Here is a 24,171-nt window from a genome sequence, read left to right as displayed (position 1 = left end):
AGGAATCAGTGCTCACTTTCCTAAGCCATGTCCCAGCTGCTTTGCTGAGGAGGTTGTTAAGCATTTTGGCAAACAGAAGAATGTTTAAAACATGGCAGAATAAAATGAAGGAGAGCAGACAATGCCTGTCAGTAACATCCCAGTAGGAAACTGTCAGGTTGAGCTCACCCAACACCTTGTCTCGCATGGATTTGCCATCAGGGAGCTTCAGGCTGATCTAACTTCTTTGCAGTAACACATTTTCTCCTTCAGCACCTCAGGCTGAGCTCCAGCGTGGTATTACTGTTCTTTACACACTAGAAAGCTCCTTGTAGAAAGAAATTCTGAGAAACATTCCAGAAACCTCCTCTAGTTCTCTGAATTACTACATATTACTACACTGTGGCAAAATTCCTCTTCTAGGTAAGAGATACCAGCCAGGAGCCCTGTGGTCGATTATCATTTTTGAAAGAACCAAAGACTACAAAAGGACTGCCACAAACAGCTGTTTGCAACTTGAATATCACTCTGCCAGCACACAAAAAGGTATTTGTTAGGAAAAATAAACATTTTCCTTAGGGTTGGGTTGGATTGGATTTATTTTTGTTCCTTTAGTTTTTGTCTCTTTTTTTTTTTTTCCTTTCTTTCCTGCTAGTCATAAAGAAACCCTGTGAATTGTCAGTTATGAGAATGCTTTGGAATATGATAAAGGCTTTTAAAATGTATGTTTTATTGGTTCCTTGTATGTAGAACGCTTTTAAAGTCTCTTGTTACTGTGGTGTCAAGTTCCTATAATTTTTACAATTCTGTTTACAGCTCATGCTTCAGCCTGCAAGTCAAAGGTTTATGCTTTCAGTAATGTCACGTGTTTATTTGCATTGGATGTAAGATTTTTTTTTTTTTCTTTTGTGTTGACATTTTGGATTTGCTTTGCCTTATAAATCAGCTTGCATTTTGTGCTCCCAATTTGGTCCTTTTCATATCCTGATATTCTTTTCCCTGCTGTCCATTATAATATTCCTTGTCTCTGCAATGCATCTTGGGACCAAAAGGAAACAGAGTCAGATCAAGATGATGAGGTAATATAAACACTGTCTTCTGTTTTTATTTCCTTCAGATTTAGTGAAGAAAAGTAGTATGTTATAGAAAAAAACAATTATTTATAACTGTGGTGTTGAAATGATACCTACAGAAAAATAACCATATCCTTGACTTCTGATAGTCTGTTGTAAAACAGTAGAAGTGCACAAATGTGGAAAAAAATGTTGATATATTATGAAGTTAAACCAAGCATTTAATAAAAAAAAGTCTGAAATTTAACTAATTTTCTTCTGTGAAAGGATTTATTTATAAATATCAGACCAAGTCAAATTTTGGCAAAATCAAGATGAGTCTAGTAGATAAGGTTTTACCTCTTGGAGTAACACTGATGCTGCTATGGTAACTTGTATTTTTGAGAAGGAAAAAGCTACTGCTGAGGCCACAATAGTGGCCTTTAATATCTTACCTCTGTAAATAAGCTGGATTCTTTCAAAAAAGTAAACCAGCTAACAGCAATTTCTAAATACTGTGTTCAAATCTATTGTCAAATGAACCTTAGATATTTGCAGTTTAAAAATCCTCTGTTACATGGAAACTGCAACATTAGATTGTCAGAAAGTTGAGTGGGTTTTACTCATTAGCAGCAGTTATAGATGAGATCATCTTATAAAAGAAACTACATTGATATTTCCAATTTACCTATCAGCAAATTTTTTTCTCTTCCTGGTGGCAAATAAATAACAGTTGTCACCTACTGGTTAGAATAGCTAAAAAAACCCCAAACAACTCAAGTCAAAACATTCCTTACATGTTAAAAAATAATAGCAGAAACATCACTTTACCTCCACAGAATTTGTTCCCAGAGAGCTATTATATAGCTATAACAATAGTTCTCTTTCTAAACAAACCATATTTTTAGCCACATATTCAAGTGAGTTGATCTCTGAAGGACTATGAATATTTAAGACACCTCACTAGCAGCTTTGCCACTGAACGCAGCAACTTATGAGGGAATTTATTAGTTATCGAGAGTAGTCTGCTTTCTAATCCACATCTTTGCATTTTGTGCATATTAAAAAATCCCCCTCCCATGCCTTTTTTTGTCCTTAATGTATTCACTTTAAAGCCAGTGTACATTGTGGTGTATGTGCTTTTGGGACAAGCTAACACGGGGTGAAGCACTCAATCGATCCAGGTTGCACTCTGATGAATGTTTCATGTCTGTACCTGTAGTCTTTTGTGTTGACCTCCTGTTTCTAGCCAAAGGTGGTTTATTTCACAGAGAATGAACAGTATCACACCATTTCTAGTAGTGTGAAGCAGTTTATTAAGTGATAATGGGATAATAAAATACTGAGATACTTACAGAAAGGGTAATGAGCTGCTTCTGCTAGCTAAGCTCTTGTACCTCGTCAGCAGAGGAATGAACCCGAGGGCTCAGCTCACTGTAGGGTTCCAGTCCCTTCCCTGCTTGCTCTGGAAGGGTGGTCCCTCCCTCCCTCACAGCAGGTTTCTGTGCAGCCACGCTCCCTGCTCGGCAGTGCCTGGCACTCATCACTTGGCACCCAGGAATACAGACCGGCTCTGCCCCCTCCCTGCCTGCTTGCCCAAATTCGGCTTCAGCATGCCATCCTGAAGCTGAATGGGAGCATCCATTCTCCTCTGTGGGGTTGTGTGCCACCAAAAGCGGCCCATCCTGCTGAGGTTGGAGCACTGGTCTGTTCAGGTCGGGGCAGGGACTCCAAAGGCTAAATCCTGCTGTGTTTTGTTGCAGACGGAGAAAGCTGACCGGCGCCAGAACTTCGTCTCCCTTGCTTTACGTAAGCGCTACAGCTATCTGACTGAGCCTGGAATGAGTGAGTTGCTCTTACCAAAGTACTAAACCATATCGATGTGATTTTTCATAAGAAGAGACATTTTTTCTATAAACGTTGTATTTGGTGTCACTCTGGGAAAAAAAAAAGAAAAAAGAAAGAAAAAAGCTGTCTAAAACAAAACTCTTGGATGGTCTGTGAACTCTTGTGTTATGAGAGCTTGAAGAATCCTGACTGGCAAATTATGTGCCTTAGTTAAGTAAAACTATAATAGTTTTTAAAAATGCCATGTAGCTCCAGAGTAGGAGGATTGTAAATTGCTTTCAAAAAAGTATTTTTCTCTCCCCTTTGAGACATTAGAGAGAGAAGCTGTAGATGGGAATGTTACACAAAAGTTCAGAAAGCCACTCAGATAAGCGCTTAAATGTTTAGATGCTTAGCCAAAACAGACTCATATTTTATATTTTCCCTCTTCTTTCTCCTCCCCTTCCCTTTTTCCTCTGTTCCCTGCAGATGCTTTTTATTCTCTGGCACCACACATTGCTTCCTCTTAAGCTTGTGTTCCCCTTGACCAGACCTGTGGCATTCCTTTCCTTCCCGGTTAAATACAATAATGTATTTGGCTTAGCTTTTCTTCCTCACTTCTCCTCTCTGAGGTCGACTGCTATTGTTCCCCATTTCCAGGCTTTTTCTTGCCTTTTTTTTGCCCTTTTGACTTCTCAGTTGCTACCCTGCAACAGACCCTTTGATATAATTCCATAAAATCCATAGACAAACTTCATCGGGTCTTGGGAGTTCCCACTGGATGGCTGCTGCTTAATTATCCCCTAAGATCTGTGGCTTCTTTGGATCAGATGTGCTCCAGAATATATTACACTTCTCAGGCCACGAAGAAGACTTCAAGCATATAACATCTGAAGAAGCTATCAGATCTGCTGAGACACCTTGATGGACTGTTAAGGTATTGTCACAGGCTTGATGGGAGCTGAGAGAGAGGGAAAATGAAGTTGATGGAAAGAAGGTTGATGACTGTGTGCTCACTATAAATTTTTCAGCCCTCACTGTGTGTGGGAAAAATAGTCTTATTTATTCACCAAAGGTCCATTCAGTCTCAATTGCAAAAAATTGGCAGACAGATTTTTTAGCTCTGCACCCCTGCCAGTGTGGAGCACATTCCCCTACCTCCCTGTCCTTACCCCTGGGACTCAGGGAAGGAGCCCAAAGGGCCCCTCAGCTCTTCGTCAGGGAATGGGGATGCTGCATGGGTTAAACCCACGGGGTCCTGATGGGTTGCTTGAGGCTGAAGAGGAGCAAGGATGAGCAGTGGCCACTTTATGGGTGCACTCAGCACTTTCCATCACCAGCTGCAAGCCAGGAAGAGTGGCTTGGTGCACAGAAGGCAGGAACTGACTCTTGTTGTCTCATAAAATCTTGGATGCAGGGTGGTGGAAACTGTTAAGGCCAGAAGTGTCCAGAAGCCAAAAAGGGCTGTTATATAAATCTACTCTTTAGAATATTGTCCTGCTCTAAAGTCTTGTGTGGTTGTGGGAATTTCTCTGCTATTTCAAAATAGTACAATTGCCTTGTTCCCTGTCTAGTTCACAGCTGCTCACACAGGTAAATTACTCCATTTTCTGTGTAATGGTTCTTCTCAACTGCAAAAAGGAGCACAGAAGCAGTATCTTAAATGTCTCCAAATCTGTGATTTAATAGGCAAAAAAGAAGTTAGGAGGACAGCCTGTGGGTTTGCTTGCCTCACTAGTCAGTTGGGACAGACTGCCTCATCACAGTGCAGTAGTGCAGTGGGGTTCTTGTAAAGATAATCCTAACACTAACTGCTGAACAAGTTATTAGATCTTTTCAGAATCATTTTGGGGTTTTTTTCTTGAACTCGAGACTGTGTGAACTTCTGGTGAACGTTAGCAGCAACTGCTAATTAAATCTTCATAATGAAATTTTAGTTAATTTAATGAAGTACGTTGTGGGGGGGGTTTCGAGTGGAGAGAAGGAAATATATTTGTACTTAAAAATAACGTAGTAAGGAAAAGTGGGCATTTCTTGATTTAGTCTGTGCCAGTCAGGCCTAGTACTCAAGCTCTCTTCAACATAAATGTTCTTATGCAATATCACCAGCCATCCACACTGACTTCTGGCCTTTGATTGGCTTCTGTAGGACCAGCACATTTCTCCTTGCAGGATATGGACCTGTGGTGCACTGAATATTCACTATTTCACAGAAGTGTGTGTGCTTAAACAGCTCAGTGTTAGCCTTGTTGAGATTCTTTCACTGTGAGTTATGGTCTGTCTATAAGACAGATCAGGCAGGTTTGACAAATTACTAGTGTCACTTCAGAGAAAGGTATGTTGAATAAGTTCTTTGGATATTTTCGCTCCATTTCTAATTCCAACTTTAAAGGAAAATAAATGTCCTCAAAGTTGCTTTCAATGTCAACACTCTGAATGTTATTGCTGTATCAGAGGATATGTTTGTGTAATGGGATTCCCAGAAATACTTTCTGACATGAGTGCCTCCTGTGATGCAAAATGTGGTTGATGATGATTCTGTTCAAAATGCCTATGAATAAGCTGAGAGTTCTGGGGGATGATAACATTTAACAGGTTTGTCCTTGCCAGGAATTTATTTCATAATCTATTTTTCTTTGACTGCTTTTCTAATGTTACCTTTTGAGAGCTGTAAAGTTGAACAGGTCTGTCTTTGAGCTGATACGAGAAATCTCCTCAAAAGGTACCAAGACACTACATCTTGTAGAAAAAGTGTACTCTTCTTTTAATGACCTCTTGTGAAATGATTTTGTAAGATTTACGTATTTGTGCTTAATACACCATACAAAATGTATTAATCTATGTGCTCGTTCTGACATGACATTTGTGCATGAATAAAAACTGATTCAGTTGCTTTGCCTGCTCACGACTATCATACATCATACTTTCATATTTCATTTATGACATATGCTTCTTAGAATCATTTCATGAAAAGTTTTACTTTGATTTTTACCAAACAAAAGGAATATTGCATGAGAAACAAATGCATATGTTCCTTTCTTTCTCATTTCTTTTCCTTTTTTTTTTTTTTTTTTGTAAATTGACTCAGGAAAGCTCTTGCTCTTATTGGCTTTGTGAGTGTGAAGCATATCCGAATTGTGCATGGAAGATACAGATTTGAATTTATTCCAGTTGCTTCACAGTTTGCACATCAATTGCCTGTCACTTAAAGGAATTTTGGTTTCTGCATGAAATAGCTCTGAAGTGGTTTAAAAAAAGATTTTAGCTACATAATGTCATTTTATGCAAGTTTATATTTCTGTATAGGTTCAAATCTGAACAGAACAACAATAGAAATTATTAAAAGGATAATTCTAATAGTTGCACAAAGCAGAGACATACCTAAACAGGCAAAATAAAGCTGATTTGAATATTTCAGAAGTAGCACATCAGAAAGTCAATAGGAAGTAAGAGAAGAAATTTTGATGTGGCTTTATTTTTACCTTATGGATTCCTTTTGTGTGTTTTCTGTTCTCCATTGTTTGCAGATTTGGTTGCTATGTGCTTTCTGTCTTTCATTTCATGTTGCTTTTTGGTTTGGACCAGTTACCAGTATATGGCTCGTTCCTAATTTTTTTTCTTTCCTTTTTTAAATCTTCTTTTGCCTCCTTCATCCCAACTCATGCAAACAATTGTACTTGCTTTTTGTAATATTACAACGTTTACTGACCAATTTTCTTCTCTGGTCTCTCTGTTTTTCAACCATTTTTGTTGATTTTTATGTTTGATTTTAATTTAACAATTTAAGAAACAGTTGAACGGAGTGCAGGAGCAACAAGATCCCTACCTGCTACTTACTCATACAAGCCATTCTTTTCAACACGGCCATATCAGTCATGGACAACAGCTCCAATTACAGTGCCTGGGCAAACCAAATCAGGCTTCACTTCCTTATCAAGCTCTTCCTCTAACACTCCTACAGCTTCCCCATTAAAATCAATATGGTCTGTTTCTTCTACTTCTCCGATCAAATCCACGTTAGGAGCTTCTACCACATCTTCAGTTAAATCTGTTAGCGATGTAGCATCTCCGATTAGATCATTTCGGACAATCTCTTCGCCAATAAAAACTGTGGTATCGCAGCCTCCCTACAATATGCAGGTTACTTCAGGCTCTTTCGTCAGAGCTCCCGCAGTCACTGAAGCTGCCAGTCTCAAAGGGCTGGCCTCCACTACCACATTCCCCTCTCGGACATCTCCAGTGACTACAGCAGGATCTCTCTTGGAGAGATCCTCCATAACCATGACGCCTCCAGCATCCCCCAAATCCAACATTAACATGTACTCTTCGAGTTTGCCACTTAAATCGGTCATCACATCAGCATCTTCACTTTTATCGTCCCCTCTAAAGTCAGTGGTGTCACCTGCTAAGTCAGCAGTTGATGCTGTTTCATCCACTAAAGTCATGATGGCCTCGTCTCTCTCGTCGCCAGCAAAACATGTAGCTGGGCACACAGATGTGCCACTGCTTAATGGTTCTGTGTCACCTCTGAAATACCCATCTTCTGCCACCTTAATAAATGGATCCAAAGCTGCAGCTGTTTTTCAAGACAAGATGGCTGCAGCCGCACATTCTGCAACTTGTGCTGCTAACGCAGTTGCTGACACGGCTGAGAGAGTGTTTTCAACAGCTACAACAATGCCATTTTCTCCACTCAGGTCATTTGTGTCTTCAGCACCATCAGCTTTCCAGTCAATGAGAACTCCTCCTGCAGGTGCTTTGTACACAGCCCTTGGGTCAATATCTGCAACTACCTCATCAGTAACTTCATCAACAATAACAGTGCCGGTATATTCAGTAGTCAATGTTTTGTCTGAACCAGCATTAAAGAAGCTCCCAGAGTCGTCTTCACTCACAAAATCAGCCGCTGCGTTACTGTCACCTATTAAAACATTGACTACAGAGGCACGCACGCAGCCTACCTTTACTCGAACTTCATCTCCAATAAAATCATCCTTGTTTTTAGCACCCTCTGCTCTCAAATTGTCCACACCATCTTCCTTATCCTCCAGTCAGGAGATACTGAAAGATGTTGCTGAGATGAAGGAGGATCTGATAAGAATGACTGCAATATTGCAGACAGATGTCACAGAGGACAAACCGTACCAACCTGATTTACCAAAAGAGGGTAGAATTGATGATGAAGAGCCCTTTAAAATTGTTGAGAAAGTAAAAGAGGACTTAGTTAAAGTTAGTGAGATTCTGAAAAAGGATGTGTGTTTAGAAAGTAAAGGGTCGGCTAAAGTATCCAAAAGTGATCAAGGACACCTGTCTGAGGATGACTGGGTAGAGTTCAGTACAGAGGAGATTGATGAAGCGAGACAGCAAGCTTTGACAAGCCCTCCTATATCTGTTCCAGAGAAGGTCCAGATTAAAACTAAAACCATGTCGGAAAAGGATTATAGCTTGTCAAAAGTCATTGATTACTTAGCAAATGATATCGGTAGCAGTTCAATAACAAACATAAAGTACAAGTTTGAAGAGGGGAAAAAAGAAGGTGAAGAGAGACAAAAGCGCATTTTAAAACCAGCCATCGCTTTGCAGGAACATAAACTTAAAATGCCTCCAGCCTCCATGAGGCCTTCAACGTCGGAAAAGGAGTTATGTAAAATCGCAGACTCCTTTTTTGGAACAGACACTATTCTAGAGTCTCCAGATGACTTTTCTCAACATGATCAAGATAAAAGTCCCTTGTCTGACAGTGGCTTTGAAACGAGGAGTGAAAAGACACCTTCTGCCCCACAGAGTGCTGAAAGCACAGGGCCAAAACCACTTTTCCATGATGTGCCCATCCCCCCCGTCATCACAGAAACAAGAACTGAAGTAGTTCATGTCATTCGCAGCTATGAACCATCATCAGAAGAAATTCCAGAGCAGAAGGCAGAGGAGCTACCAGCCTCAAAACCTATGGAGCTGGAGCAAAAACCTTCTGGGTCTATTAAGGAGAGGGTTAAAGCTTTTCAAATGAAAGCCAGCAGCAGTGAAGAAGACGACCATAAGTGTGTCCTTAGTAAAGGTGTCCGAGTAAAAGAAGAAACTCATATCACTACAACAACTAGGATGGTTTATCATAAACCTCCGTGCACAGAAAGTACCTCTGAACGAATCGAGGAAACAATGTCTGTTCATGACATAATGAAAGCCTTTCAGTCTGGACGTGACCCTTCCAAAGAACTGGCAGGTCTGTTTGAACATAAATCATCAGTAACGACCGATGTTAGCAAGTCTGCTGAAACTTCACCACAACATGCAGAGAAGGACAGCAAAATGAAACCCAAACTGGAGCGAATAATAGAGGTCCATATTGAACAAGGTAATCAGGCTGAACCTACTGAAGTCATTATTAGAGAAACAAAAAAGCATCCAGAAAAGGAAATGTATGTATATCAGAAAGACTTACCTCGGGGAGATATTAACTTAAAAGAGTTGGAAAAACATGATGCTTTTCCTTGTTCAGATGAACAAGGTCAGCAAGAAGAAGAGGAGCTCACGGCTGAAGAGTCACTTCCTTCCTATCTGGAATCCTCTAGAGTTAACACTCCTGTGTCCCAGGAAGAAGACAGTCGCCCTAGTTCTGCTCAACTCATGTCTGATGACTCTTACAAAACACTGAAGCTTTTGAGTCAGCACTCAATAGAATACCATGATGATGAGTTGTCAGAACTAAGAGGGGAGTCTTACAGGTTTGCTGAGAAAATGCTTCTTTCAGAAAAGCTAGATGTGTCTCATTCTGATACTGAGGAGTCAGTTACTGACCATGCTCTACCCCTTAGTGCAGAGTTACAGGGGACTGATAAGCAATGCAGAGAAAAAGTAGCTACTGCCCCCAAAAAAGAGATTCTCTCAAAAATCTATAAAGATGTATCTGAAAATGGTGTAGGTAAAATGTCTAAGGATGATCATTATGATAAAGTGACAGTGTTACACTACACTGGAGATGTTAGTAGTCCAAAACATGCGATGTGGATGCGCTTTACTGAGGACAGATTAGACAGAGGTAGAGAAAAGTTGATATATGAAGACAGGGTGGACAGGACTGTTAAAGAGGCAGAAGAAAAACTGACTGAAGTGTCCCAGTTTTTTCGGGATAAAACAGAGAAGTTGAATGATGAGCTACAGTCTCCAGAGAAAAAGCAGCATAAAAAAAATGGCAAGGAAATACATTCTAGTCAGAGCTCTGCCAGCAGCAGCCCTGAGAAAGTTCTGCTCTCAGAATTGCCATCGTCCGGGGAGGAATGGAGTAAGGTGAAGCAGTATGCACATGATGGGAAGTGCTTTCCCAAGGTGGATGAAAGAAAAGCATCCAGTTTGCCCAGCAGTCCTGAGAAAAGGATATATGTGCAACCTGCAGAGGACTCTAAACGAACTATGGAACACAAAGGAAGTGCTCAGCAGACTGGAGTACCTGAGGCTGGATTTCAGCTGAAGCAATCAAAGCTCAGTTCCATTAGGCTTAAATTTGAACAAGGTATAAGTCCCAGGAGTAAGGACATAACTCAAGATGAAAAAAAGCTGGATGGCCAGTCCAAAATTCCAGTAAAAAAATTGCAAGAAAGTAAGTTACCAGTGTATCAGTCCTATTCAAGAGAGAAACACGCAAAGCAAGTAGAGGTCATTGATGGGAGCACAGCTTTACAGAAAGAGGTGAAAATACAAGAAGACCTTGTTCCAAGTAAAGGGAAAGCTGTCGAAGACTTTCGTGCCTCAGACTCACAAAAGCAAAGAACTGAGATGAGGAAAGGCGTGACAGAATGCTTTTCAGAACCACGGGCAAAAGACCTGGCATATGGCTCAGACTCAACAACGAAGGGACACTGGGACAAAAAAATCTATAGGACGTGGGAAAGTCCTGGAACTTCAAACCATAAAACACAGAAGGAAAAGCTTTCACATGTCCTGGTTCCAGATACAGTGAAAGAAAACCACGTTGACCATACTGAATCTAAAACTGACCAAAAAAGTGAATTTATCACTGTGACAGAGCACAAAGTAGCCACAAATGGAATTCATTCAGAAGAAGTGAAGGAACTGACTGTAAAATCTCCCTCAAAAAGGGTTTTATACAGAGAATTTGTTGTCAGGGAGGGGGAACGTAATGGTGAAGTGGCTGATAAAATATCCAAAAGGAAAGAAGAAATTGCTGTGTCCCATATTCCAGTCAGAATTGTTGAGGAGAAGAGAGCCGTGCTTGATGGTGTCTATGAACTTTCAGCTAAAGTATCCCAATCAGCTGTGATTCAGGAGAAAGTTGAAAGACAGATTGATTATGTGGAAGATGAAAAAATAAAGCATTCAGAAATCAGAAAGGTTACCAAGCAGCAGAGCTCAATAGGTCTAAGTCCTCCTGCTGAGGAAACAGAGCTATCCCCTAGCAAATCACCAGATTCTTTAGAATGTAGCCCAGGAAAGGAATTTCCTTCCAGTGACGTAGTTGCCCCCGGTGCTAGTGATTACTTGGATAAAGTTGCACCGCTAGCAAGCACTGAGGGAGTAAAAGAAATTAAGACCTTACCTGTTTATGTCAGTTTTGTTCAGGTAGGAAAGCAATATGAGAAAGAGGTGCAACAAGGAAGTATTAAAAAAATTGTCAGTCAGGAGAGTAAGACAGTGCAAGAGACGAGGGGGACATTTTACACAGCTAGACAGCAAAAACAACCTCCTTCTCCACAAGGTAGTCCAGAAGATGACACCCTAGAACAAGTGTCCTTTATAGACAGCTCTGGTAAAAGCCCTTTAACACCAGAAACACCGAGTTCAGAGGAAGTGAGTTACGAGTTTACATCTAAAACACCTGACTCACTAATAGCTTTTATCCCAGGCAAGCCCAGCCCTATTCCTGAGGTATCTGAGGAGTCAGAGGAGGAAGCAGAGGCTAAGACAACATCTGTGAAACAGGCAGAGGTAGAGGAACCACAGACTGAAAAAGCGTTACCTAGTCTTATGAACAAGGACTCTAACAAAAGACCCAAAGGTAACAGAGTTGCCTATATTGAATTCCCTCCTCCTCCACCACTGGATGCAGATCAAGGCGAGTCAGAAAAGAAGCCTCATTATTCCACTGAGAGTGAAATGGAGATGACTGAAGTGAACTTGCAAGACGAACATGACAAATGCCAACTGGCTGAACCTGTCATAAGAGTACAGCCACCGTCTCCTGTGCCACCGGGAGCAGATGTCAGTGACTCCAGTGATGATGAATCCCTCTATCAACCCGTTCCGCTAAAAAAGTATAAGTTCAAACTGAAAGAGCTGGAAGATGATCAGAAAGAAACCTCAAAACCCAGAGCCCCCGAAAAGATTGAGAAACAGAAAGAGTTAGGACATCCCACTTCTGGGAAACCCAATGAGTTTGATACTGGGCTTGATTCACCCCAGAATGATGTAGTGCAAAATGGGAGTAACAATGACCAGTCTGTCACAGAGTGTTCCATAGCAACCACTGCAGAATTCTCCCATGATACCGATGCGACAGAGATTGACTCTCTTGACGGTTATGATTTGCAAGATGAAGATGATGGTTTAACTGAGAGTGATTCTAAACTTGCAGGTCCGGCAGTTGAAACCAAAAAGGACGTATGGACTACAGAAGGCATTCTAAAGCAGACTGATCGCTGCTTTAGCCAGAGTAAGCTTGAAGTCATTGAGGAGGAAGGCAAGGTAGGCCCTGAAGAAGACAAGACACCTTCAAAAAGTCCATCTGCTGACAAAGCTGGAGATAAGAGCGATAAGAAGTCAGGGGCACAGTTTTTCTCTTTGGAAGGCAGACACCCTGACAGGACTGTATTTCCTGACTCGTATTTCAGTTACAAAGTAGACGAAGAATTTGCAACACCTTTCAAAACTGTGGCCACCAAGAGTCTAGATTTTGACCCGTGGTCCAATAACCGAGGTGACGATGAAGTGTTTGAGACTAAATCAAGGGAGGATGAGGCTAAGCCATTTGGTCTGGCAGTGGAAGACAGATCTCAAGCGACAACACCTGACACTACTCCAGCCAGAACTCCAACAGATGAGAGTACGCCAACTAGCGAGCCCAACCCCTTCCCATTTCATGAGGGGAAGATGTTTGAGATGACTCGCAGTGGTGCAATTGACATGAGCAAGAGGGATTTTGTTGAAGAAAGACTCCAATTTTTTCAGATTGGTGAGCATACTTCTGAAGGGAAGTCAGGGGACAAGGGGGAAGGGGATAAAAGTACAGTCACTGCCATCACACAGCCACAGGCAGGGGACAGCACTGTAGAGACAAACCTAGAGAGACCAGTAGAGACAACAGCAGTTGAAAATAAGCCCGGCATCCAGGCCAGTGGAGATTGCATGGAACAAACACTTGGTAGTAACTCACTGGAGAAATCATCGGCAGCAGTAAACGCATCCAAAGTTGATCCCAAATTGCGCACACCAATTAAAATGGGAATTTCTGCTTCCACCATGACTCTGAAGAAAGATGGCCCTGGCGAAGTGACAGATAAGATAGAAGCTGTGATGCCAAGTGGTCAGGGATTAGAAAATGAAACTGTAGAAGTGATTGCGAGTTCAGCTTCTAGCCAGACGAGCTGTAGGCAAACAGAAAACACTGATTTTCCAAAAGATAATTTTAATAACAACAACAATTTGGATTCATCTGCTGTCCCTACAGATGATATTACCTGTAATGTAGTGCTAAAAGAACATTTGGAACCGAAATGTTCCCTCCAGAAAGCTAATCAAGCGAAAAGCACTTCAGGAAAAGGTACAGGGACAACACAAGGACACAGAGTAAGAGATAAGCAAAAGCCACACGGAGAGCAGCAAAAGTCAACAGAGGTGGTAGGGGCTAGAGGAAAATCAAAGCTTCCTGTAAAGGCCAGCTCAGTAAAACAAGTTTTTTCACAAAATAATCTCCAAAGCAATACAGGGAGTAAAGTGAGAGAGGCTAGTAAGCCTGACAAAGCAAAACAAAATAATTCTTCTCCCTGTCTAGAAGCAAGGTCTAGGATTCCTGTAAAAAATACACATAGGAGTAATCTAGCTAGAAGAACTCCAGCCCTGCCAAAACAAGAGCAGGTAGAGAAAGACAAAACAAAACAACTTCCTTCTAAATTACCAGTAAAGGTAAGATCTACCTCCGTCACCATGACAACAGTTAAAGTAAAGAAAAATCAGCTTAGGGAGGTATGTAAACATTCTATTGAATATTTTAAGGGCATTAGTGGTGAGACATTAAAGCTTGTGGATCGTCTTTCTGATGAAGAGAAAAAGATGCAGTCAGAGGTCTCTGATGATGAAGAAGACAGTACATCAAGGAACACATCCTTATCAGAAGCTACTCAAGTTTACCAGCCTTCCATTACACCGAAGTCTGCTAGAGACATGAGAACAGAGGCAGCATCTATAAAATCAAAGATTGAAAAGGCCGACAGTGAGAGGAGGAGGAGTAAGAGGACTGGTGAGAATGAAGGCAGTCAGGTTTCTGGAGCTCTCATGGCTCACCTCGTGGAGATCAAGCCTAGTTTGTAAAACTTTCAACTTGTTGATCCTAGTGCATGAACTGTTGTGATTGCCTGTGGAGTGACTTAACTGTAGTTTTCATTCTGTCATTGTCATCTGTATGTGCTGTCTTATTCTCTTTTTTCTTCCTTCAAACAAGTTCTGTACTGTAGAAAGCTAGTGAAGCATGCCAAAGATGTTCATGTAACTCAGAAATTGATGTAACTCAGAAATTGAAAGATGTCTTTTGTGACAGCAAATTTGTTCTGTCAAAGTAGAGAAAATAGACAATAATCTGGCCTTGGTGGTTTTCACCAGTAACTGAAGGACTTGTCTACAGTCTAACAGCTAGATTGTCAGCATGTTTGGTTTCATTACACGACATCATGTAGTTTTACATTTGGCTTTACACAGGTGAAAGTCTAAAAGCTGTGAAAAAATTTTGTTTTGTAGGTTGTTAGGTCACACAACCATTCTAGTAAACAATATAAGCACTGTCAACTTAGTCAATTAAAGCTATTATTTATAATAAACTATTATCCGGTATTGTGGTTTTCTGTGCCAAACCTTTTTAATTGAGAAATTGTAAATCACAGGTCCACAGAGTCCATGTGAACGGACAGATATAAGGATGGCAATTGTAGCTGATCACCTAGGACTTAGCTGGACAGGTAAGCTTTTCTGCTTTAATATTGAAATCAGTCTTTCCTGTTGCATTTTTAGGTATTCCTTTACAAAAAGACACAGCAAGACTGCATCAGGCTCTCCCAAAATTCACAGCCAGGCCAGCTTCCCAAAATGTGCATTGGGCAAAGATGCCTGATGGGAAATTATTCCTTGATCTTGTGCAATAAATCAAAGAGAAACTCACAGGGAAAATAACGAAATGGCTCTCCTCTCACTGTGTTCCCCCAAGGAGCTGAGAGGCTCTACCTGCTCGGGCTCAGGGCTGCCCCTGGAGTATCTGCTGACTCTGGAGAGCAGTTTCCCCCAAGCCCTCGTTGCAGGGAACCCAGCAGTGCCCCAGCAAGTCAGTGCTGGGGGTGCTCCCTAACCATGTGCCCACCTGTAGTCCCATGTGCTGGGGGGCAGAGCTGGCCCTTGCTGTGTAAAAATCCTTTTTTTTCCTGTGTAAATCCAGAGGCAGCTCTGCCCAGGCTCAGGTGATGACAGCACCAGTGCTGAGCTGCACGGGGTGCTCCCAGAGGAATAACAATCAGCAGAAATAAACAGAGTTTATAAATTAGCAGTGATGAGGCAGTCTCCAGGGAGGCCTTTTTCATCATGTTTAAGTGGTTTGCTGAGTATAAGTGTGATAATTGCTCCCAGAGATGGTTGAAATTCAAAACGATGCCTTAGGAAATTAAAGTATGGGGATAGAATGCCATGTTCATTGTTACCTGTAAAGTTTGTGCCAGGCAGTTTTGTTGGCATCTCTGTGACCTATGAAAGGTAGGAGTTTGAAGCTTAACAAGACGATTGAGGGATTTGTGCTTTCTTTGGTGGTTTTGGGTTTGTTTTCTTTTCTCGCTTGCTTTTTTTGTCTTTATAGAACTGGCAAGAGAACTGAATTTTTCTGTGGATGAAATAAATCAAATCCGAGTAGAAAACCCAAATTCTCTTATTGCTCAAAGCTTCATGTTATTAAAAAAATGGGTTACCAGAGATGGGAAAAATGCTACAAGTAAGTGCAAGTAGTTACTTTTGTTGTTTATAAGTTATAGCCCATTGCATCTGTTGCCAAGTTGAAGAAAACATTATGAGTGTCCTTCACAAACCATCAATGAAAAAAGAAGTTTCAGTTACATTTTTACCAGGAGTCAGAAATATGTCATATTTTTTCACTATATATGCAGAAGGAAATGGTCTGTTCTCCCCATCGATCATTAATGGGACAAGTAATTAATTCAAACCCCAGTAAAGAAAATAATAGGGAAAACTTTCCAATAGTAAAGAAGGTGAAACATGGAAATATGTTTGGAATGCCTGGAAAAATTTAGGTAGTCTCACAGTATTGCAGGTCATAGGAAAAACTAAACTTTTTCCTGGGAGGGATGATGGAGACACTGATCCTGTGCTGAGACTTCTGGGTTTATCTGTGCATTTCTCTTGAATTGCTCAAACTGAAAGAGAAGACTTGATTTTTGTGTTGGGTCAATGGTGTTCGTTACCCTTGTCTGACCCACAGACACCTACACACCATTTGAGTCTCCTTTGATCTCTTTCACTGTAAAAGTAATTTCCAGTATTACTGTGTTCTCACCACAGGATTATTGCAAATGAGATTTCATGATGTACTGCATGAATAGCCTTATATGTATTATCACCTACGTGATTGCCTATTCTGTTGTTCCTCAAAACAGAATGGTAAAAGGATTTTTACACTCCCTTTATGCTCCAGTAAAAGAATATTTTGTATCAGTAGTAAGTAGATACGTTCTTTAAGAACTCTCTGACCTTATTCTTTGTGCCTTTTGTCTTGTAATATAATTATACTTGGAGATAGTGTAGCCTCTTAATAGACGTATATCTTTGAATAAGTAGGCAGCTGAATGTCTACTCAGACAAATGCTGGGGTTTGCTAGAACCAAAGGCATTGGGACATGCCAGCAATTTGTAAGTAATGGGATGTGAATGTAACTGAGAAAAATGATCACACAGTTCTGCAATGCTGAACGTTTTTCTGATGTGTTTTATTTTTTTTCCAGCTGATGCCTTAACTTCTGTATTGACAAAAATCAATCGAATAGATATCGTGACCCTGTTGGAAGGACCAATATTTGATTATGGAAATATTTCAGGCACCAGAAGTTTTGCAGATGAAAATAACGTTTTTCATGATCCCATTGATGGTAATTGAATTCTGTAGTCATATTTAATTCAGTGACATGTCCAATTATACAATAATGTTGCATAATCTAGACTTAATTCTGATTAATTCTAGATTGTAAATTCTGCTGAAACAGTATTTTTAAATGTGTGAAGGGATTTTCCTCTCCTAAAGCATGATACAATAGAATCACAGAATATCCTCAGCCGGAAGGGGCCCACGAAGATCATGGACTCCAGCTCCTGGCCCTGCACAGGACAGCCCCAAGAATCACATCATATGCCTGGCAGCGTTGTCCAAACACTTATTGAACTCTGGCAGGCTTGGTGCTGTGACCACTTCTCTGTTCCAATGCCTGACCACCCTCTGGGTGAAAAACCTAATATCCAGCCTGAACCTCCCCCGACACAGCTTCCTGCTGACTCACACTCACCTTCCCACCGACCAGGACCCCCATGTCCCTTTCCACGGGTCTGCTCTCCAGCCTCTCATCCCCCACACAGCCAGGGTTGCCCCAGCCCAGGTGCAGAGCCCAGCACTTGTCTTTGTTAACCTTTGTGTGGTTGGTGACTGCCCAGCCCTCCCTGCCTCAGAGGGTGTCCACAGCTGCTCCCAGTTTGGTATCATCGCCAAACTTAGTACATCTTCAAGTGCTCCATCCAAGTCGTTTATGGGGATATCTAAGTTGCACATTATTATCTCAGAAAATGAGCCCAGAGTCCCACAAATATGTGCCTGAGTAAACTTGTTCCCACCAGCCTCAATGCCAGTTGATAGGACCAAGCTTTCCTGCTGCAATAGTTGAGGTTTGCCCATGTCTATTTTTATGTGCTCAGTATTGCATGCTTGACAAGTTACCTGGAAATATGTGTATTCTTGTCTAGATATGTACTAGTAAAAATTCTCCAAGATAAAAAAGAAGGAAGAATGAGGGGGGAAATGTGCACAGTATTTGCATGGAATAAATTAATGTGCAATTTACTACCAAGCCTCTTTGAGACACGTGAACATCGACTGCTTTATGATTTTCACTTGGACCATTTCTACAATGGCAGTAGAAAAATCAGAAAATGTTTTATTAGTGCATGAGTGAATATCTTTTTCAGTCTGCTAATGGGTAAAATTGTGTAATAATTTTCACATGGAAGCTGTATCAACTGAAAACAGAACAATGCTGGTTAAATTGGAGTCAGATTAAAAGGATAAATGAAATTCTCCTTGTAAAACAAAATTTCCATAGGATTGCTTATTATTTATCAGTATACTGAAGATGCTAAATGTTGTTCTTTTCTTGTTTTAAATGTTAGATAACAGGCACTGGATTATTACTTTGATTTTACTCACTTGTATTATAAATAGCTCCTTAAATAAGATTTCTTTTTTTTTGTAAATAACATTTCCTATGGTTTTTGTAATTTCTTTGATTATGTTTTGGCTTTTTCTGTATTTTAGTAAGATTTTTTTTTTCTTCAGAGCACATGAGCTCAGTGTACCTCCATTATTGAGCAGCATTGCTGGTCATTGAATCATTGCACTACAGAAAGAGTTTTCTGTTGACATTTTAAGAAAGTTGCTCTTGAAATGTTGCTTGCGCCTTTTAATAGTAGCACCAATGTTTTTACCAAAAAAAAAAAAAAAAAGGGCTTCTCTGCAGTTGCTTTGTGTCTCTCCTCTTCTCTGAACCTTCCTCAAGCTTCCTTTCCTCACCAAGACCAGACCGCCTTTGCCTTTCTCTCAGCTGGTTCAGGAAACAATCCCCAAGCCCTGTCAATGCACCTCCCTTCGCAGGCAGCACAATATCCAGTTAACCCCACAGCATGTGTTTTTTCCTTTCCTAGGTTGCCCAACCTCATTTGCCAGAATGCGAACTTAAGGTTTTGTTGCCATTTTTTTAATGTGTATAATCAGTTTAATCCTTTTGTATGGGTTGGTTTTTGTTTTGTTTTGGTTTTTCTTTCATGTTTTCATCAAATTTTCTTTTCTCTTTATTTGATCAGTGTATCTGATTGTACCAATGTCACCAAGATCACCTCAATCTTCAAGATCACCAAGATCTCCTTACTCACCACAGTCCTCTCACCCGTATAACTTCACTGTACCTGAAATATTCATATAGCTCTCCCTTGTGTTTTTGTTCTCTTATCCCTTCGTTAACTTCCTTACTTTAGTTTTCTATCCTGCTGTATATTTAGATCTACTATCTTTTAGTATCCTCATTAGGATCCATTTCTGTTCTTCATTCTTCAACTAGTCCATTCTTGTACTTGTTGTTAAATTGGAGGTATATATTAGTAACACTGTATTTCTGGTATTGTGTATTTTTATATAAGAGGATATTGAAAATGTGGACCTGTTTTAGAAATAATACCTACTGACAAAAAAAGTGGCTGTCCTATGTTATGATCTACTGCTGTCTTTAAAATCTGTTTATTAAACTTCCAAATTAAAAAAAAAAAAAAATAAAAACTTGGAAATAAAGATTTACACAATATGGCTGCAAGAGATTGTCTTGTATGTAAAGGGACAACCACCTTTGTCCACATTTGATTTATTGCATGCTCATAAGACAATCTGCTATAGCTTGAAAATGTTTAAAATGGCTGCAAAAGCAATTGCTGAAATCTTTACAGGCTATTAAAAAAATAGTCAGCAGTACTGGCTTCACTGTACTATTCACTGGCAGTACTCGTTCTTTGTTCCATCTCTTGAGGACAAAGTAACAAAATCGATCAGAACTGCACTGGTTCTTACACACCTGCACTTCCTCATATGTTTCATACTTTATGTAACCCATGAATCATTTGGCATTTGCTTATTTGTTGCTCCATGCTTCATCCCAGTCAGTCCAAATGTGCTGTCTTCCTTAGGTTATCCCTCCATTCAAGTGGAACTGGAAACTCCCACTGGGTTGCGCTTCGTGCCGCCCACCCCTTTCCATCAGGACGATTTCCTTAGCGACACCTCTAGCCTAGAGTCACCCCTTAGAACTCCCAGTAGACTGAGTGACGTGTTAGTGACCTCCCAGGGACACGTAGATGGTACAGCAGCAGCACCGCCAGTGGTGACTGAAGAAGACACTTCACTGGATGACAGCAAAGTTGATTTCTCAGAGCCTAGAGAAGGAACACCTAAAGATATTTCCATAGGCGAGAGCCAGTTGGAGGAAGTGGACCTTAAGGATTTTCCGCGGTATCTCGGTAGTTATGGCGGGATATCGAAAGATGCTAAACAAAGGCAGAGTGAAGAGACTAGTAAAAGAGGAGTGAGGACTGAACAGCCTGAGAGAGAAAAGTCTGGTACTGATGAGGAGATGACGGCAGAAAAGTTTAAGTCTCTGTTTGAGGACATTCATCTGGAAGAAGGAGCTGAGTCTGAGGAGATGACGGAAGAAAGAGTATGGTCAATTCTTAAAGGTGTTCAACAAGCAGAACGCAAAATATCTTCAATTACAGGTTGGCAGCCTGACTCCTCCAGCATCTCCGAGGCACCGACGTCGGGCCGCAGGATAGGTGGCAGCCTGCTGGATCGCCTGGATGATAGGTGAGCACCTCTGGCTTGCAGTGTGTTTGTGTCACAGGCTTGGCCTCGCTGCCTCCACCACAGCACTGCACAGTGCTGCTCTCTGCTCTGGGCAAACGTGTGTGTGTACTTGCATAAACAAAAAACTTGATTTGGCCTCAGATATATTTGTCTTTAAAAATGTATATTTATCAGATATCATTCTCGATACAGGCATTTGAGAAATATTTTTATCTTTAGCAGGTAATGCTACTTTTCATGTTCTTTACTTTGTGTGTTTCTATTTTTAATCTAAGTGGTGCACAGATGTAGCTGGAATCAAGAACGTTGTCTGAAACCAGGATACTGCATTACTTTTATTTCTCGAGCACCTTTTTAGAAGTCATCCTTTCCATTTGCATCTCTTTGCCTACCCTCAGATAGGTGTTACTTTTCCCATAGGCCAGTTTTTGAATTGTCACCTTTTATAACACTTACTTCAAGCATATGTCATGCTAATTCACTAGAGTTTTTAAAAGATGAGTTACAAGGCACAAGAAGGTAAGAATGGTGACACCAAACCCACCTAGTCCTGTGTGTTGTTTCCCAGCAGTGCCTGCAGAGGATGCTCAGGAAGGAGAGTGGATGAATATTGCTGTTTTCCCCCTGCACTCTCCCGAGCTCCAGTTTGACATAATGACCTGCTGAGAGGGATGCTTTCTCTATATTTATCCTCAGTGCATTTCTCTTGTAAGAGCTTTTCCAGCCTGCCCTTGGACCTACTTAATCTTTCAACATTCGCAATATATGTTGTCCTGTTCAGCCCTACTGGTGCCTCCTGTGATCACTAATTGAAGGAGCCAGGTTTGCAGGAGCTACAAATCAGCACAGAATGGTTATCTGCACAGTGATCATTTGTCTGTCAGCAGTTTATATCCTTAGCATCTTTGACTCAGGATGTTTTAAGGTTCCAGGTAGCATTAGGTGCTCTCTTATCAAATCCAGTGGGAATTTGGTCATTGATTTCAGCAAACACATTGCCTTTCAATCTGCAAGGCACTTGAACTACTACTGATGTGATTCCCGTTGTTAAGCAAGTGTTGTTATTCTGCATTTTATGTTGTGTTAAACCAGTAAAATAGATGACTTCTAGAAGTAAAAGGGCTTCCTTAAGAAGATATCAGTTTCTAGCTAGGTGATTTGACTTTGCTATCTTTTATAAGAGTTTTGCCAGCAAACAGCTGGCATATTTTCATATGTCAACATTACACTGTGATAGTGTTCAAAAGAAAGTGAGCAAAAATACATAGGAAAAGAAAATTGTTTGGCAGAAGTGCAGGCTAAACCTTTCCATAGGTAATTTGAGGCAAAATTCTGGTCAATTGTCTGTCTTTTAGCAACCTTCCTTGCCTTTGGCTCTGCGTGTTACTGAGACTCTGCAGTGTCTAAGAACTTATTTTCAGATAACAATATTTTTTAAAAGGCATAACCTATCTGGAGTACAGATATTGTACTTTGGGGGAAAAATAATTGGTAATTGCATGGTAACAGAGACTTCCACCACCTCTTTGGTAAGAGAGCAGTTTAAGAATTAGTGCCTCGAGGTTTTAGCTCATGATTATACAAGAGAACTGGTAGGTTTTGTATATTGTTTTTTGTCTTTTTCCTCCCCTCCACCAAGTGGAAGGAGATTAGCATAAAACATTTGGCCTTGTTTCCAGTGTCCACCGTATTTTCATTGCTTCTGAAATGATGCCATGATGCAGAAGACAAGGTTATTAAATAGATTGATATCTGCAAGTGGAGTCTAAAATTTTACTTTTCTCTGTGTGAAACGTATGTGCTCAGACTGAAGGCTCAGTAAGAGGCTTGGTGCTTTGCCCTTCTGCCTGTGATTTAAGCACTGAACAGCTGTCTGTTCCTTTTTCTCTCTCTTTAGTTCGGACCAATGTCGGGATTCTGTTACCTCATATGTCAAAGGAGAAATAGCAAAGCCAGAAACAAACGGAAGCCTATCCGAGTCCACATCAGAGGCAAAAACTAAATCCTACATCCAGGAAGCTTTAAATGATGTGGGAAAACACAGTGACAAAGAAGCCCTGAAAACAAAGTCCCAGATCTCAGCTGGTACTGATGAGCAAACATTATCATCAACAGCATATCAGAAATCTTTGGAAGAGACTAGCAAGCCAGCAACAGAAGGCAGCAAAACATCTGTGCCTGTCAGTGTGAAGAAGATGGGCTGGAGTACTTCTGAGGATGGCAAGCCAAGAGCAAGCATCCAAGAGGAGGAGGGAGCAGTAATGTCTGAACAGAAGGTACAGTATGTCCTGTAATAATTAACAATGTGAGGAGTCCCTGTTGCTTGACATATTGGTTGATAAAATTTTTTGTATGATTTGTAAAGTTGTTTGTGACAGGGTTAGGGTTGGCTTTTTTCTTTTTTTTTTAAATCCTTCTATATGTCTTTTCAGTTTATTACTGAACTGAGAAAAATGGAAGCTACTGGAAATGTATATTTGTGTTGTGAATAGGATGGGATGGAGCCAGGATAGGCAGAGGAGCCAAGCAGGGCTGCATAATCCCCTCCCTGCCTGGCCCTGAGCCCTGGAAGAGGTTAGAGCAGCTTCTGGGCCCACTGTCCTGCGTGGCTGGGGAGCAGGCCCTTCCCTGCCATGACATACCACCTATGCAAACAGTGCCAAACAGCTCAGCTGTCCTCCATCTGTTTCCACTAAGATGTTGCCACTGGTTTCCCACTCTTCCTGTGACATTGAAGCAAATGATACGAGTAAAGAAATTCAGGGGCTCTTCAGGCTCTGTCCTGCTCTTTGTCCCTAACACTCTCTGCATTTTTTTTTCTTACTCTGTTAATTTGCAGAAGAAGAAATTCTGGGTGATATTTAATCTCTTCCTTATGTTTTTTGTTTCATGGCCTTGTTCACACCCGTGCAAAGTCCATCCAGCCAAGAGGAATCAAAAGATTTGCAAACGTGTAAAGCACTTTTCCAGGTGGTGGCTCTTTCTCCTTGAAATACTGCCGAGGGGCTCCCCTTCCTTTCTACCTTGCCTGACTCCTAAGTGCCCCCTTAACTGCAGAAACCCAGTTCTGAGCTGCTTTCTGACAATGAAGGTTTTGATAGCCTTCTCAGTTGCTTCTATTTATTCACCAGAGGCATAGAACTAAAGTTGGCTCAAAGGATGGCTTGTAGCCCAGTGGCTGCGTGCATCTCACACCCCAGCAGTGGGAGGGTCGCCACAGAATAGACCTCAGGGCCAGCAGGGAACCAGGCTGAAAAAGGGAGTTGCAGAGTTTGTTTTACATTCCTCTGTCTACTGAGATCGTCTTTTCTTGGGCATGATACAGGAGGAGGTTATAGCTATTGGAAGCAAGATCTTTCAGTAGAATTGTTTCTGCATGATATAGATTTTTTTTTTTTAATTGTAGCATAATAAAAATGTTGGCTGTGGTGGGCT

At 40.9% G+C, this 24,171-nt stretch overlaps 1 protein-coding gene across 5 annotated transcripts in view; it reads left to right on the top strand.

The window, feature by feature from the left end:
• Window positions 1-24,171, top strand: part of ANK3 (ankyrin 3) — a 194,752-nt gene that overhangs the window by 153,314 nt on the left and 17,267 nt on the right. For 2 of the 5 annotated variants that reach the window (XM_085064224.1, XM_085064226.1), the window contains 9 exons: window positions 403-525; window positions 1,032-1,058; window positions 2,795-2,876; window positions 6,646-14,325; window positions 14,963-15,037; window positions 15,919-16,050; window positions 17,075-17,218; window positions 20,649-20,736; window positions 22,634-23,012. In XM_085064224.1, the coding sequence (XP_084920350.1) occupies window positions 403-525; window positions 1,032-1,058; window positions 2,795-2,876; window positions 6,646-14,325; window positions 14,963-15,037; window positions 15,919-16,050; window positions 17,075-17,218; window positions 20,649-20,736; window positions 22,634-23,012 (8,730 nt within the window). Of the gene's footprint in view, window positions 1-402; window positions 526-1,031; window positions 1,059-2,794; window positions 2,877-6,645; window positions 14,326-14,962; window positions 15,038-15,918; window positions 16,051-17,074; window positions 17,219-20,063; window positions 20,737-22,633; window positions 23,013-24,171 lie in introns of all 5 variants that reach the window. The other 3 variants (XM_085064222.1, XM_085064223.1, XM_085064225.1) reach the window with 2 other exon arrangements.

The sequence above is a fragment of the Lichenostomus cassidix genome, chromosome 6, assembly GCF_008360975.1.
Source record: "Lichenostomus cassidix isolate B80296 chromosome 6, HeHo_3.0, whole genome shotgun sequence".
In the NCBI taxonomy this organism is placed as follows: domain Eukaryota; kingdom Metazoa; phylum Chordata; class Aves; order Passeriformes; family Meliphagidae; genus Lichenostomus; species Lichenostomus cassidix.
Note: the sequence above shows the minus strand (reverse complement) of the source record. Positions and strands in the feature narration are given on the sequence as shown.